The 17,331-nt window shown below is 35.3% G+C and overlaps 1 protein-coding gene across 3 annotated transcripts; it reads right to left on the reverse strand.

Annotated features, from left to right (window-relative positions):
- Positions 1-675: 675 nt before the first annotated feature.
- LOC104855490 (bile acid-CoA:amino acid N-acyltransferase) lies at positions 676-15,827 on the reverse strand. Of its 3 annotated transcripts, none has more exons than XM_010614346.3 (4): positions 15,731-15,827; positions 6,633-7,131; positions 5,505-5,707; positions 676-1,481 (listed from the first exon to the last, which is right to left on the reverse strand). In XM_010614346.3, the coding sequence occupies exons 2-4, from the start codon at positions 7,096-7,098 to the stop codon at positions 888-890; spliced, it is 1,263 nt and encodes a 420-aa protein (XP_010612648.1). In that variant the 5' UTR covers positions 7,099-7,131; positions 15,731-15,827; the 3' UTR covers positions 676-887. The 3 variants fall into 3 exon arrangements, with proteins under 3 accessions (XP_010612648.1, XP_019061659.1, XP_010612649.1); XM_019206114.2 differs by lacking the exon at positions 15,731-15,827 and adding an exon at positions 13,581-13,675; XM_010614347.2 differs by lacking the exon at positions 15,731-15,827 and adding an exon at positions 13,585-13,656.
- Positions 15,828-17,331: the final 1,504 nt, after the last annotated feature.

Below are 17,331 nucleotides of genomic sequence, written 5' to 3' on the forward strand. Positions count from 1 at the left end.
ATTTCCTCTTTATGCTGTATCCTGAAAAGCTTGGTTTGCAAAGCTAAAAGCAAAAAAGGAAACCTGACCCAGAAGTGCGAAAAGCCCCCAGAGACCCTTCCCCATTTTTCCTAGTAACAAGCCAGTCAACTAATCAAGTAGTGGCGCCCTCAGCCCAGAGACAGGATAGGCTCCCCATTACTATAAAGAGTCTAGCTTTCCTCCAACGGTGGCTCCATTTAGGTCACCCCTGCCTGTCTCTCTGAGAGAAGGCAGCTGTACTCTTGCATGCTTGCTGAATAAAAGTACAAACTTTGCTTCTATGCTTTTATCTCTTTCTGATTCTTCCACAACCTTCCGCGTCATGGGAGTCAGAGCCAGGATCGCGGGGACTCTCCTCCCATCTCCATCCACACTTTTATATTGTCTTAAAATAATACATCCTTTACCCAGCAATTGCTTTCCCAAACCAATAAAGCAACCTTGACTATAAGCATATCTCAAACATGAGAGATCTGCATTTATTTAAATTTTAGAAAATTAACAAAGATTGGTATGCACTTCTCTTTATTTATTATTTATTTATTTCGTACGCACTTCTGTGATTCACTGCTGATAACTTGTTCCCCTATAATTGCTACATTTGAGAATTGCTATGATGCTGAATATTTTAGAGCAGGTATAGCCGTGTGCTTATTTCTATATTATAGGATTCTTGGTGCACATTTCATTAAATGGAAGCCATTGTTCCTTTTCAAAAATCAAGACATTTGGATTTTCACCCATGCTGCTATTTTCTTACAATGACTTCCTTTTTACAGTAACAGAACGCTCATTTTTCCATGAAAATCAAAAGAAGATGCAGGACACAGATTTGCTTCTCTACTTCCCAACAATGTCCAGTCTTCTCACAGTTGACTGGTCACCTCTGAAATAAGATGCTTCCCAAAAAATTTCAGGATCTCCTGCCAAGCATGTTCTTGTGCTGCTGCATGTGGGATAACTTCTCCTCCCCAGTGAATGGGTGTCAACAAGAGAGAGATCCTGGAAGCAAGGCACAGTGGAGAATAGGGAGGTTCTATCATGTGGCCAGCCCCAGGGTAAGATAGCAGCGTCCAGTTGTTCTTCCCATTTCTCCTCAGCTGTTCAGTGGCATGTGCATAATATACTTTGGCATTGATATTCTTATCTTCTTCTCCCACAATGAAGAGAAAATGTCCCTTGGCTTTTTCAATAGGAAGAATATGCTGACTCATCTCAGCTCCGATTCCCTCATAACTCCTATAAAACTCTGCAAATCCCAAGGCATTGGTGGATGTATGCTCTATAGAGAAGGGTGCAGGCTGCCTGATCTGACCATGGTATACTTGTGGAACTGAAATAACGAAGTTAGGCCCATTGATAAGCACTGTGGCTGTGATTTGTTTTAGATGAATAGCCAGAGACAGTCCAATCTCTGCTCCTTTACATAAGGAGACTATCCCAAGGCCCGGACCACAGACCTGAAAACAATGGAAAGGAAATGTTATTCTGTCTTTTCATTTGAAAGAAAAACCCATAATTTCAGACACCTGAAGAACTTTTAATTACATAAGAAAGAAAGAAAGTGAAAAACCCTACCCCTGTGCTCTTGTATCTCATGTATAGAGTTCTGGAATATAAATTGCGTATTCAAAGGAAATGCTCTTTTGCAAATTTATCAGGCTTTGCTAACTAAATAATATGGATTGAGTGTAGTGATTGGTTTTTTCAGTTTTAAATATCCTGAAGAAATGTGGTAAAATAAGTAACGTGTATGTACTATTGTAAGTAATATGAGTCAGGGGACAATAGATTAGTAAACTTTGTTGTACCAGTTCTGCTCTCTACAAATTCAGAAGGAACTGAGCAAGGTGAAAGCAGGATGGACCAAAAACCTTGGGCATAAGGCCTTATACTTTGCTTTCAAAAAGGATCTCAAACTGATGCCTAGCGCAGCTTCCTCTTTTGTCAATGATCAATTAGTATTTTTAGATTATCCACCTTATCTTAAAAACTAAGAAATTAAGAGAGGAAAAATCACAATGTCTTGGCATGAAGGAATTCCCTGGCAGATGGAAAGATGTGAGAGAAAACCAATAACAAAAATCAAGGTGATTCAAGTATTATGAGTTCTATGATATAAGAATGTATGCAGACAAAGCTACCAAGGCAGATAGGCAATGAATAAAGCAAAGTCAAGGAAGAACTCTCAGAGGAAATTGGTATGAACTGAGTCTTCATATAAAAAATGGCAGCTAGAAGAAGAGATAGTATTGTATGCTGAAGTTCGGAGGCATTGCTAATTTCAAGACTAGGGTGACCTTAATCTTGTGTGATTATTGCCCTGTAAAACACACTTTTTCAGGCTCTGCTAATGGTCATTACATACTTTTTTTCCTCAGGCAAAGTTATACAAAATCATATCATGAAAGCCTATGTTCCTGACCATTCTTTCTAGCTTAAGATGCTGGCATTTGACTTAATGCCTGATATTGCCAGACATCTGGTGACCTGGAGTATAAATCTAGAAAGTTGTAAAAATATCAGCCCAGTATGCTTGATGAGATATGTCACTGATTATATGAATCAAAGTTTGAGCCACCTGTTTCAATACATGTTACAAGAGATAAAAATGCCTTTGTTGATGTCATTTGAACCACTATTAGCCATGTTCCCGGGAAATGTAGCTAGAATGGACTCACCATGTAAGGGACAGATGTAAAAGCTGTGGCAGCAAACACCAGTGGACTTAGGGAACTACAGGTATATCTTCATACTTGAATTTGGAGGATAAGGTGGAAAACAGAAAAATAAGGTGGAAAAAAATGACACCGTGATAATGAACATTTTTAAAAGATATAAGCTCCCTTGACTCTTCCTAATTAAAGAGCAGCATTAAAGCAGAATTGAAAGATAGAGGAAAATAAGGCTGACTATGTACATAGAAGTCAAATCATAATATATTTTGCCTAGTAGACTAGGAAGCCTGGCTTTTATCCTTTATCATTTAGTCAAAGAGAAGATCCTGCACAAGTGAGCAAAACAGTTATGTCCTTAAAATGCCAATTGTATAATTCTTACTGGAAAGAATGGGAGCAGAAAGCCAGAGCTTAGTTTAATAAGATAGGCCAGAAATGATGGAGTCCTAAAAGAAAAGAGCACAGGTGAATTGAAGGGAAGGGAAACAACTTGTCCATGAGTTGTTTATGATGTAGAATATATATACACAGTTCTCAGCCACCAGGTAATTTGGGAGTGCAAAGGAGAAAAAGTTAATGATGATTATTGTTTACAACAGAAAATGCAGTTAAGAATGATTATCTTTGTTTACTGCTTGCAAAGGACTGAGGTTCAGACATTTTTCTAGCACCTTTACTCTCTTCACATTCTTTTCTTAATTGGTCTTCCATATTTTCAAGTCATTTATCAACAGATGCATAAGAGTTATCTTTCTGCTATTTAGAAAAAAATGACTGAATATACCACTTGTGCCTGGTGGGCAGAAATGTGAGAAATAATTGGGATAAGGGAATAATCCCTCAACAAACAAAATGAGTCATATATGCTCATATATAATTTTTAAAGGATGGTTTGTATCAATTAAAATATATGAAATTCTTTTCTAAGTTTTTCTTTTAATTGACACATAATACTTGTATATATTTATGAGGTATAATGTGATATTTGCAAGTATATGTTTTGGAATGAGCAAATCAGGCTAGTAAATGTATTTTATCACTTTACATATGTACTTTTCCTTGTGGTAAGATCATTTGAAACCTACTCTTGTAGTTATTTAAAAATGCACTATATCATTCTTAACCATAGTTACCATGTAATATGACAGATCAAAAGAAATTATTCTCCCTGTCTTACTCGGAATTTGTACTCCTTGACTAACATATCCCTTTTCCAAAATCCACCCTTGCTTCAAAATTCTTTCTTAATATAAAAGATACTCACCATTAAAGCAAGAAGACATAGGAATTCAATGCAATTGGCCATGCAAGATAAAGTAAAATCACATATAACATAAATAGTGAAACAAGGTGACTCAAATATGTGCAGACTTTATCTAATTTATTTATGATCCTTGGAGGAAAAATAACTCTTGCCTTAATTTTTGCCATCAAATTTGGAATCAAGAATAAGTTCGTAGAAGTTGCATAAAATCAATTGGTAGAAAAGCATAACCTGAAAGGAACTGAAAGATCTCTAGTCTACCACTCTTCAGAAGAGGCTCTGCGAAGCAAGGATGGATATACTCAGCACTTTGGAAAGAAATCTTGTTGGTCACTAACTAGCTATGCAGAATTGCATCAATAGGGATGGAACATGCTTGCAAGCAAGTATAAGGGGAACAAGGCTGAAGACGTAAAAGAGCAGAATCACATAATCTCTCACTTTTCTCATCCAAGACAAAGGGCTGGCATAATTATAACATTGACTGGCAGTTCAAGGACAATTTCACTAGAAGCATCTAGGAGAGATATTTAAAGTCTTGGTACATCAGAACAGTATAGGTAATTGTTGTTCAGTTTATTGTAATCCTGACAAAATTTTTGTTGGGCATACATGAATATTTATTACTCATTGGATTTTATTTTACTTCAATTCTTAGGAGAGAAAAAAAAAAAAAAAAAAGAAAATCATCAAGGGATACCAAGCACCAATCCTGATATAACGGCAAAGCACATATTTAAGATGTGGATTGTAAAATACTGGAGTATTTTGTTTAAGTTTTCTTTTTTCCTTTTTTTTTCTTGGTTTGTTTGTTTGTTTGAGACAGGGTCTATGTATTTGAGACTGACCTGGAACTCACTATGTAGCCCAGGGTGGTCTCCAACTCACAGCGATCCTCCTGACTCAGCCTCCCAAGTGCTGGGATTACAGGCCTGTGCCACCATGCCTGGCCATGTTTAAGTTTTCTTAAAGTTCCATATCAATTCTTCAAAGAAATACATATTGTCTGTCAGGTTTAGGAAAATGATGAGATGGTACTGATAATAATGATAATTTCCTACTTTTATTGAGTGATTAGCATCGTTAGTTACTAAATAAGCACATTGCACGTGTAATTCTCTTCAAAACTCACCAAGACCATGAGAAATAGTAGCATTATATATGTGTGTGTGTGTGTGTGTGTTTGTGTGTATAATACATGTATACATACATATATTATTTATACTGTAAAAGACACTGAGGATGAGAGAATCTAATTCAGTAACTTGCCCAAATCCCTTACCCATATGAAATGCAGCCACAAATATTCCTCATTTTAGTCTAAATGAAAAACTTACATCTTTGGATATCAAGAAGAATACAGGCTAACTTCTTATAAATTTTGTTTTTCTGAACAAAAGACATTGGGTGAGAAATACATCCACACGAATTCTGTGGACGTGTAGTAGAATTTGAACTCCACTGGAAGTTAAGGGAAGTCACCAAGTACTATGGCTATTTAAAAACCAGGTAGGTAAAGACAGTTTAAACACAAAAATTACCTTAGGATGTCCCAGGAGAAAGTTAGCAGCTTCCTCAAAATAGTCTAAATCTACTTTCTCCAGATAGGCAGGCAGGTCTTCATAAGCCAAAAAAGCCAAAGCTAAGGAGGCAAAGCCATGACTGGCCAGAAGACTGGCCCTGAATTCAACGAGTCCACCAGTATTGCCGTACAAATCAATTACCCCTGGGAAACGGCCCTCTCCTGAAAAAGCACAAGACAGAATGTAACTGTAGATGAAGTGACAGTGAGGGAAACAATAAAAATTTGGCAACAGCACAAAAAATGTATCAGATGTTTGCATTTAATGTATAATTTTCAAATACAGTCCCACATTTTCAGCTTTACACCTGGGCCAGAAAAAGGTCTAATTAATATGTAATAGTAATAGAGCACAACATGTAGACATTTTGATGGAAAACATAGTTGATGACATGTTAACCTTTACAGGAAAGGATTATGAGAGATTTGTCTCTATATCTTAAACAACGGTATAAAAATTGGAGTAGAAGCTCTTAAACAACCAAAGATACACAAATGGGATTCAGGAAATCTAAAAGGTCTAAAAATTATAGGCAACAAAAAAAATGTGTGTGTGTGTGTGTGTGTGTGTGTGTGTGTGTGTGATTTTACTGATGAAAGGTGCCATAGTTTGACTTTAAGTATTCCCAAAAGGCATATGTGTTAAAAATTCCTCTTCTACAGGAGGCTCCTTTAGGGCCCCTCTCATGAGTTTTAGTTTAAGCATTTGGTACAATATTGTTGTCACAAAATGCTAGTGATGTGATGAACAAAAGTTTGCAACAAATATAAAGGATGCACAAACTTTTACCTCCTTTAGTTAGAAATGAATTTAACACCAGTTCCAAGTTTTGAAATTCAATGATGTAGGGAATCCATTACTAATTACATGTAGTCCTAGGCTTAGACAAGCTCAGGAATAGTTGAGGTAAAATTGACTTAGAGAAAAGTATTACCATGTGCTTGTTCTGATCCAAAGTCAACATTTACTCTAAGAAAGGAAAGTGGGGCAATATGTATTAGGCACACTTAAGATAAATTTATGGAGCAAGGAATCATTTAAAAGAGGAAGACACAGGATAACAATAATCAGAGTCATTCTAGTCACCTGGAGGAATAAAGAGGGCTCCCCGGAGGCGGCCTTCCTTCACCTGAATCCGTGTGACACCAGGTGCCACATACCACCTTTCCAAGGTCACACTGGCAATTGGATCAATGGACAATTCATGTCTTAATGGAGGAAGTGGTTCACAGACTTTTAATTGGACCTGGAATGGGCTATTCATCACATCTTTTTTTATCAGTCTTGTTAACAGCTTTTCAGGTTTCAAGGACCAGAAGAGTCCCATGGGGTGGACTCCCGCGTAGTCGCCTCCAAGTGCAGCGTCACGCTCCAAATCTACCTCACCAGCTTCATTGGCCTTATAGTAGGCCTGAGAACAAAACAGATTCCCCTTTTCATCGCTCAGTGATGCCTGAAGGCTCACCACCTTGAAAGGACTCAGGCCTGTAACTCGGATATGCACGGGCTCATCAGCAAGTGCACTCAGAGGAGTAGCTGTCAGCTGAACCATTTTACAGGTCGAATGTTTTACCTCTGGTAAAATCTAGAATAATGAAAAAATAAGGAGTAAGAAAATAAGGTAGTGATAAAGTTAATGAGTGGTGAAATCATCCAGGAATCTTAAGATTCACTTTTAAGCCTCTGATAATTTAGGAAATATCTTTTTATCATCTTCCAGTGCAAGATACCTGAGAGTGGGAAACAAATTTCTAGAAGTCAAAATTAAGCTTAATGTTTTATTACAATTAAACCATACTTGAGAAAGCAGCAACCCAAATGCACATGAATGATATCAATACATCAAGGATGAGATCATAGCCTGTCATATAACTCTTGAAATATCAGATATAAAAAAGAATAGGACTGAGAAGCAGGGCTGAAAATAAGACAATTTACTGAACTTCTGTCCATACATAAGAGTTAACTAATACACTCATGTTAATGATATGCTATCCCAAAATCCTGAAAATGGAATGTCCAGTATCAAAGACTTTACCTCCAACACAGCACTTCAAAAAAGGCAAAAAAAAATAGGAAACATTTCAAAAGAATGAGAATAAAATCTTTTGAAAATAAAGTTAACATGTGTTTTGTTCCTAGAGAAAAGATATCCATCTCTTTGTGCTATCAATTCACCCAGTACAAAAGCAAGAGTAGAGGTCAACAAGAACTTCAGGTACACAGAAGCCTTGCTGAACTGTTTTTAACCTCACTCTTAAAAATTAACATGTTTGTTGATGTGGAAAAAACCACAAGTGATCACTGGTCTCATTCCAACAACCAAACAATTTGGACAAACTGCAAAATAACATTTTGTTTATTTGGTATTTGTCTTTCTTTTTGTTTAACTCATTAATTTGCTTAGATGCCAAGAATGAATTTAACTCCGGGAAGTTACAAGCTACATAGGAGACAGAAATTTTTGTTTTATGCAGACTCCTAAATTGTTATAAACTGTCAAAAAAGATACACCCACAGAGATTAATTAGAATAAATAATCAAAAACCTTTATGCATTTTTGATGGATGTGTATGGGCTGGTTTTGAGACAGAAGTGAAATGCCTGTCTCTCTTGCATTTGTGCTGGCTATCGAGGTGTGAGGCTTGGTCTGCGTCCAGGGTGCCTCTCTGTGTTGCTCTTATTTGCTCCCTCTTGGACACAAATAGACTGGGCCAGTCCGCTTCAGTGTCCTCCCTGGCTATCAAATCCCCCATTTGCTCCTCCCACCTGAGTGCAGCCAGGCAGCAGAGTGCCACTTCCCCAGTCCCTCCCTCCACTTTAGGTAATACTGTTACTTTTTTTCTCCCAGGACCTGGAACCAAACACAGGATCTTGTGATTTCCAGGCAGGTGTGGTTCAGCTGAGCTAAATTCTTGGACCAGACACTGTTACAGTTTTGAGAACTGAGAGGACTCCTGGGAGTAGCTAAGATCAAAAGGGAGAGATCTGGGCCCCTTATTTGCATATCCAGCATTCACAGCAAACCTTCCAAAAGGTTTTCTGATTTCATTCCTCAACCTCAATAAAACACATCTTCAAGCTGCTACGAAAATGGCATTTTTGAAAAGGTGTTCCTGGGTTTTGGTCTAGTTGGGCTGTCTCCCATATACTAGCACCTCAGTACTACAACACAGATCTTGTTAAAATAAAGATTTGCTCTATGATCTGTTGGCTATGTGTTGGCTTTTTGTCTAGAAAAAAAAAATCTGCCAACTTTTTATAGGTCCTCACTATATGCTGAATAGCAGAGTGTGAAAAACACAGACTTCATACCCTAGGACTCAGGCTGAGATAAATTCATGAGGAATTGTAGGCTTTCTTGTAAAGCAAAGCAATAATCCTCTAAAGGGGAAGGCAGAGGACCAGACAAATTTAGCCCTACAATCCGAAAACCAGAGCATGACTGAAGAACTAGAAAAACTCCTTAAAAATCCTCCAGAAGAACGGTAAGAATTTGTCAAATTTGAAAAGCTAGTAACATGTCTGTGAAACACAGAAACTACCCAGAAGTTCATTAGCTGATGATGCAAAAGGCCTAATCCACAAACCAAGACTATCTGAATCCGAGATTCAATGAATTAGAGCTGCATCTCAAAAACCAGACCCATCTCAAAAACAGCACCTAATTCCAACATTCTTAGAGAATAGAGGCACCCTTTTCTTGCAAGGAAAATTTTTGTCATTATTTTCCTAAAATATATATATTATATAATTAACATTTTAAAAATTATGATGTACAAGAGGGATAGAAAAAACTAACTCATGATTATAACATGAAACCATTTACAATCAAAACAAAATTGGCCCAAAACTTAGACAAAAAATAGAGTAAAGGAGCAGAAATTATATACCCAATGTAAACTATATATACCCAATGTAAATTTTATACTCAATGAATATACCCAAAGTAAACTACAAAAACAACATGATAGAACATAGCATTTGAGATGGGTGGGAAATTATCAACACTCCAATATATATATGTAATTGATGCCTTAGAGAGCTAAGCACAGAAGAAATATTTGAAAAATATGTCTGAAAATTTCCCCAAATTTTTGAAAAGCATCATGACACATCTGCAGGAAATTGGAAAGATAAAAGACGGACAAGACAAAAGAAAACCACAACTCTTTTACTCAAATTGACAGCATGAAAAGCAGATTTTTAAAGTAAAATGTGAAAATAGAAACATACACAAGAGAATGACTAATATTATATCTGTTTCCAAATACAAACAATGAAAGGCAGATGATAATAAACCTCTGCAATGTTTAAAGGAAAAAAAATTAAACAAGTAAACCCAAAACAAAACAAACAAAAACCCAAAACTCCTTGTATTACAAAAAATGAAGGCAACTGATCACTTTGGCAGCACATATATAAAAATGAAGGCAAAATAAAGATAGTGTCAGAAAAATATCTGAGAAATTTTGTCTGCTGTAGAGCAGCAATTCAAGAAATGTGAAATACTGAAGGCAAATTATAACAGATAGATGAGTTGATCTATTTGGGAAAAGATTAAGAGCAAAAAATGGCAATTACTTGGAAAAATATAAAAGTACCTTTGCAAAAATCTATCACTGTCTCTCCATCTCTGTCTCTATCTGTTTCTGTGTTTGTCTCTCTCAAAATAATAGCAATATATTATGGGGTTATATAACATATAGAAATAAAATATAATGACTAAAATGTGGGAATGGGAATAATAAAGTCATGTTCATATCACCATTTTTCAAGAAATACAAGGATATTTGCAAATCAACTGTGATAAATTTAAGGATACAAAAGGAGCTCAGTAATTATGGGGACAGAAAAAGACCACAAGCTGCCAAACACTGAGTTGCCTTGTATCAGAATATTCAACTAATGCAACAAGCTCAAAATGAAAGCATTGAGCTCTTAATAATATACTGCAATGGGGTATAACAAATGTGAAAAGTAGAAAAGGGCTCAGGTGCACAAAGCTCAGAGGATAATAACAGATTCAGAGGTCTTCTCACTATTGAGGCAGTCCTATATAAAATGGACTAGAAATTTTATGAACATTTTGGATATGGGAGAAGGGCAAGGGAGGAAGCTTTAGCAGTTAGGAAAATGCTGTGTATCAGGTCAAAAGTATCTTTAATTTCCAACTTTCTCTGAATTTGAGAGGAACTTCAAACTTTTACCTTAATCAATAAATGACCTAAAACAAATACACGTAGGGTAGAAATGCAAATACACAGAGATCATAGTTCATCTGAGTCATTTACTTCAACTCTTTTCTAGAAAATGAAATGAACTGGCTCATGGTGTAATCATCTTTCCTCTGTATCAACAAAGCAGAAACTTCAGATAGAGTGAATACATCAAGCAAGGTGAGTAGTTAAACAAAGAAGGAAAAGTAAAGGAATCATCAACAGAAAAAGAATGCAATCCAGGGAAGAAATCAATACATTTTCAGCAATAATTTTCAATCTAAACAGCTTCATTTCTCCAATGAAAAGACAAAGATAGGCAGGCTGGATTAGAAAAAAAAAAAAGACAGAATCCCAACAGTTGTCACATTCAAGAAACTTATCTAAATAAAAGAAATTAATAAGCTAAAAATCAAAGGATGGAAAACAATATTCCATCAACAAGATTCCCCAAAGCAAGCAAGGGAATCATTCTTATTCTCAGTCAAATTAAACTTCAAGCTAAAAGTGATTAGAAGAAGTAAAGTCACTACATATTATTTAAGGGACAAATCCAACAGGAAAAGATAAAAATTGTAAATATATGCACTGAATATTGGGGTACCTAACTTCAATAAAAAATGCTACATAAAAGATAAAAAAGACATAAATACTATCTTAGTGGTTGATCCCAATATCCCACTTATATAAATAGATGTATCAACTAAACAAAATATCAACAAAGAAATATCAAAATTTAATCAAACCCTTGAGCAAATGGACTTAATTGGTATGTGCAGAATGTTCTACCCTACTACAACAGAATGCACATCTTTTCAGAATTACATGTAACTTTCTCTAAAATGGATCACATACCAGTCCACAAAGCCTGCTTAAATAAATACAAAATTTAAACGCACTCATGTATATTATCAGATTATTGTGCATTGAAACTAACCAATCACAAAAGAAACTTCAGAAAATTTATAAACACCTACAAACTTAATAACACTCTCCTGAACATTCAATGGATTATGGAAGAAAAAAGAAACTATTTCTGCAATCAAATGACAATTCCACTACAACCCACTACAATTGATGGGACACAAAGAAATCATTTTTAAGAGGGAAGTTTATTGCAATCAGTGCTTACACTGCATTAGAAATACAGAGTGAGCTTAAATAAATAGCCTAATGGAGAATCTAAAGACACTTGAAAAACAAGAGTCCAAATGCAAACCTAGTTTAAGGAGGGAAATCATACAGAAATTAATGGAAATGAAACCAAAACACATTCACACACAACACACACAACGAAAGAATTAATGAATTGAAGAGATGGTTCTTTGAAAAAATAATCTACATAGATAAATATTTACCCAAACTTACTAAAAGAAGAACAAATTCATTAGTAAGATTAAAACTGCAAAAGGAGAAATCAAACCAGACACTGCAAAAATTTGAAGATTATTAGTAGCTACTATGAAACATTGTACCCCAACAAATTGGAAAATCTTGCAGAAGTGGACAGATCCCTATACAAATGCATCAGAATTACAGGAACTGTACTAGGTGTGTTTCTCGTATACAACATATTGTTGGATTTTGCTCCTTAATCCATTCTGCCAGTCTATTTCTCTTGATTGGTGAATTGAGGCCATAAACATTGATGGTTATAACTGATATGTACTGAATTATCATTGTCACGTTATTGTCCTGTTGTTGGCTCTTTTTAATATTTCCTCTCCCTTTAATTTCTTGCCTTGACTAACTGATTTGCTCTGTTGGGCCTCATGGTGTTGTGACCTTCAAGGGTGGAGGAGCTGAAGGGAATGCGGGGTTATGGGGAAAAAATGAGAACCAAGACCTGTCATGTAAAGGTACAAGATCCCAATGATGAATGTAACTCTACTGTATACCTAAAATGTACCAATAAACTCAATGATAAAAAAGAACATCATATAAATACATCCCACATCTAAAAAAAAATACAAAAACTGAACCATTACGACATAAAAATTCTGGACAAGCAATGAAATTGAGACAGTAATAAAAACCTACCAACTATGAAACCTGATTGATTCACAGATGAATTCTATAATATCTTCAAGGAGGGTAAAACACCAGTACTCCTCAAACTGCAAAGAAATGTAAAAGGAAGGAACACTTCTAAACTTATTCATGGAATTCAGAAACCAAAGACTCAACTAAAAAGGAAAACTACAGCCAATCTCTTGAATAAAAACAGATGTAAAAAATCCTCAATAAGATATTGTCCAACAGAATGCAACAAATCATCAAAAGGACCATGCATCATTACAAAGTTGGGTTTATCCCAAGAATGCAAGGATATTTCAGCATATGGAAATCAATAAATGTAATACATCACATAAACAGAAAGGACAAAACCAGAATCATCACATAAATAGATGCAGAAAACACATTTCACAAAATGCAATACCCATTAATCATTTTTTAAAAGACCTGAAGAAAATAGATACAGAAAGGCCTTAACTCAAAATGATAAAAGCCACTTATGACAAATCAATAGCCAACATTATATTTAATGTAGAGAAGCCAAAGCTTTTCTTTTAAAATCAGCAGCAGGACAAGGATGTCTACCATCGTCACTCCTGTTCAATGTAGTACTCAAGATATTAGCCAGATAAATCAGGCAAAAAAAATAATAAAAGGGATACATAAATAGGAAAGGAAGAAATCAAATTATCATTTGTAGATGGCATGATCCTTTACCATGAAGACCAAAAATATTCCACCAAAAGACTCCTAGAATTAATTTCCAAATTCAGTAATGTACAGTGGATCCTTGACTTACGAACTTGATCAGTTCCTGAGGGCTGCTGCTAACTCAAGTTGGTTGTAAGTGAATAATGTTGAAGTCTGGATTTTTACCTGGGTACACACTATATATAACAAGAGGCAGATTAATCTTCCATTAACCTGATTAATCCAACTTGCTCAACCCAAGTTGGTCAGGCCAATCAGAACTTAATGCTTCACTGTAACAGGATACAAAATATATATGCAAAAATCAATAGCACTCCTGTATAGCAATAATTAATTCACTGGGAAAGAAATTAGGAAAATAATACCATTCCCAACAGCATAAAAATATTAAATATTTAGCAATAAAACTAATCAAGGAAGAGAAAGACATCTACAATAAAAACTATAGAACTTCAAAAGAAAAGGAGATCAAAGAGATTTTTAGAAAATGGAAAAATGTCCCCTGGTTCTTGATAGGCAGAACAAATATTGTCAAAATGGCCTTATTTCCAAAATTGATACACATATTTAACATAACCCCAATCAAAATATCAATAGCACTCCTCAAAGAAGTAGCGAAAACAATCCTACAATTCATATGGAACCAGAAGAGATCAAGACTAGCAAAACAATCCTGGATGACAAGAGCAAGGCAGGAGTCATCACAATCCTGGACTTCAAGTTATATCACAAAGCTACAGTAAAAAAAAAACAGAATAGGGTATCAGCACACACACACAGAAAAGACATGTGAGTTAGTAAAACAGGACAGACAATGGAGAAACAATCCCAGACACACTCAGCCACCTGATCTCTGACAAAAGAGTCAAAAATATATGCTGAAGGAAAGATTGCTTCTTTAGAAAATGGTGCTGGGGAAACTGACTATCCACGTACAGAAGATTGACGCTAGATCAGTATCTCTCACCATGTAGTAAACTAAAATCAAGACAGATGAAAAATCTAAGTATTAAAATGCAAACTTAACCTCCTGGAAGATAAAATAGGTATAAATCTAGAAGTCATAGGTGTGGGCAGGGAATTTCTAAACAAAAGTCCAGAAAGCTTCTGCATAGCAAAGACAACAACCAAGAAAGTGAGGAGGCCACTTACAGAATGGGAAAAAAATTTGCTCAGTTACACCTTGAATAGAGGATTAATTTCTAGAAGATATAAAACAACTCAAAAAATAAACAAATACACAAAAAAAGTTGAACCACTAGTCATTAGATAAATGCAAATGAAAACAATGCCAAGATTTTGTTTTATTACACAAAGAACATAAATCATCAAGAAATCAAATATAAAATATAGTACTAATAAATGCTTGTGAGACTTCAGTGAAAAGTGAACCTCCTACATTGCTAGTGGGAATATAAATTAGTACAACCTCTATAGAAATCACTATTGAGATTCTTCAAAAACTCTAAAAATAGAAATTCCATTTGACCTAGATATTCACCTACTAATCAACTTCCTGAAAGACTTAAAAATATCACATTGCAATGCTACATGCATACCAATTTTATAGCATAACAATTCATAATAGCTCAATCTCGAAAGCAGCATATATGTCCACCAGCAGACGGATGGCTAGAGAAAATGTGTTATCTGTACTTAATGGAATACTAATTTGCTATAAAGAAGAATAAATATTAGTCATTTTCGGAAAATGGATGCAACTTGAAAACACATTGTTAAGTGAAATAAATCAGACATGAAAGTTTAAATACCATACGGTTTCTCTCATATGAGAAATCCATAGCAGAAGTAAAGAACAAAATAAAGACAGATAAAAGGAAATTGGAAGAGAGATCTTTGCAAATGGGAAGGGTACTGAGAGATAGAAAGTGGAAGGAACAGGAGAGGGAGAGATGATGTAAAAGAACTAACGTGTCACATACACGTACAACTATCCATGATGAACATAAATTCCAGCTTCGTGCTTTCATTTAAATAGAAAATCACTAATACTGTTCTTCCTAAGCAAAATATGACTGAAAATCTATCCTTCTCTTAGCACTCCTCAGAATTTTACTGATCTCTGAGATTATGAAAGAAGTAGAAAGACTGTTTGTCCTTCCTCACAAACTTCTAAACTCCAAACACTAGAGTAAAAAATCTGATTTTTACTGCTAAATCAACAGCTGAGATTTTAACCAGTCCCAACGAAGGAGTGATAATTATAAACCAAAATACCTGAATTTTTCCTCTGGAGCCTAATTTCCAGCCATAAGCAAACAGGACAAGCTACCTGTGTGTTTCCTCAAAATAAATAACTCAAGTGCCTTTTATTGGATAACATTGCTAATACCACCCGTTTAGTCACCACCCTTTCCTCTAGTTTCATATTCACTGTTAAATTTCAATGAATCCAACCCCTCCTCTGTCCTTCTTTTCGTTTGGTATTCGTTTCACTTCAACTTCTTAGGTACAGTGTTTGTATTTTACTCACATATTCTATTCACTTAATTTTCTTTATAAACATGTTTTCTAAATTTTATTGCTGCTATTTGGGTATTTGTCCTGTACTAACAAAAAAAAAAAATAATCAAAGTGTATCTAGAGGTTAGAGCAGTTTCTTTAAAGTTAAAAATTTTTGAAAGATTAACTATGTCTTCAGTTTCTAATGTTGAGAGCAAAATCAGCCATCCTACCTCAACCCCAGGTGCAGGGACAAGCATTCAACATTCCCTCGGTCAAAGCATGGCTAAATCTTTGTGTGTATATTTCTTGGCTTTTGTTCCCTTGCATTCTTTTTATAAATTGGACTGGTTCTGGATACTCAAGGGATTGATCAAATTGTGAGTAATTTTGTTTTGAGGACTTAAAAGGCTTTTCTTGTACTGTTTATGGTAGACAGGTAATTGAATCCAGATGCCCGTGGTCCAGATCCAGGCCTCTAACCCAGTCCCTCACGGACAAAATGGTGACCGTGAAAAGGCAAGCACTCCTAAAATTACAATTTTCTAAATATTTAAATTATTCTTTCTTTTCATTATAATTTCTATCTTTGATTCATTTCTGTCTTTTCACATTTTACTATAGACATTCAAAAAAAGCCATGTCACCCCTTGAACATTTACTTAAAGATTTCTTTCACAAAATACCTCATTTTAATAGTTATAGACTACTTTGCACAAAACACAAGAATATGAATGCAATTTAGTCACTTTTTATTGCTTTACAACAATCATTGCCTTTCATTAGTTTATAATAACATATCCCTCCTTTCCACTTGAGATTTTATCAGAAATTTATCAGTGTCCATAAGGATCATTGTCTATCAGTATTCTGATCATGAATACTTAAATAACTGATGAAAAAAAGTTGTTTTTGTAGTTTTCCTCTACTCTGAGCCCTTGTCAGAATAAAGCTTAAGGTACCTTTCACAACAGTGTATCTTAAAACTCTTCTATTTTTCAATCACTACCAAGTTACAAAGCCATTTCCACATTTATAGATATTTGATGCAAAACCTCACTTATTGGTTTTAGAGACCAGAGAAGAATTGAGGCCTAATTGGCCTCCTCCCTGAGCACAAAGGATCAAGGCTGCACTCAGGGATGATTGAATATTGCAGGTTCTAGAGAAAATAAGACAGTTGAGTTTAGGTTGTTTACCAGAGAATGTACTAAGGGATATTGTAAAGCGGATGAATCTTGGGTTACTTTGATTGCTTATATGTGTGTTTGGGTGCATAAAGGCAAGATTAGCCAGATACAGAGGGTTCTTCTGCCTACTAGAGGTGAGAGGCCCTTGTCTGCCCACATGTTAAACTATGTGTCACTATCATTTAT

The sequence above is a fragment of the Fukomys damarensis genome, unplaced genomic scaffold (assembly GCF_012274545.1).
Source record: "Fukomys damarensis isolate Sample0158 unplaced genomic scaffold, DMR_v1.0_HiC HiC_scaffold_36, whole genome shotgun sequence".
NCBI classification, from domain to species: Eukaryota; Metazoa; Chordata; class Mammalia; order Rodentia; family Bathyergidae; genus Fukomys; species Fukomys damarensis.

Coding starts and splice junctions, on each gene's coding strand:
- LOC104855490 (XM_010614346.3), bottom strand. CDS start 7,098: ATGGTTCAGCTGACAGCTACTCCTCTGAGTGCACTTGCTGATGAGCCC. Junction 5,708..6,632: donor AGCCCTCTTTATTCCTCCAG/GTGACTAGAATG, acceptor GTGCTTTTTCAG/GAGAGGGCCGTTTCCCAGGG. Junction 1,482..5,504: donor TTCTCCTGGGACATCCTAAG/GTAATTTTTGTG, acceptor CATTGTTTTCAG/GTCTGTGGTCCGGGCCTTGG.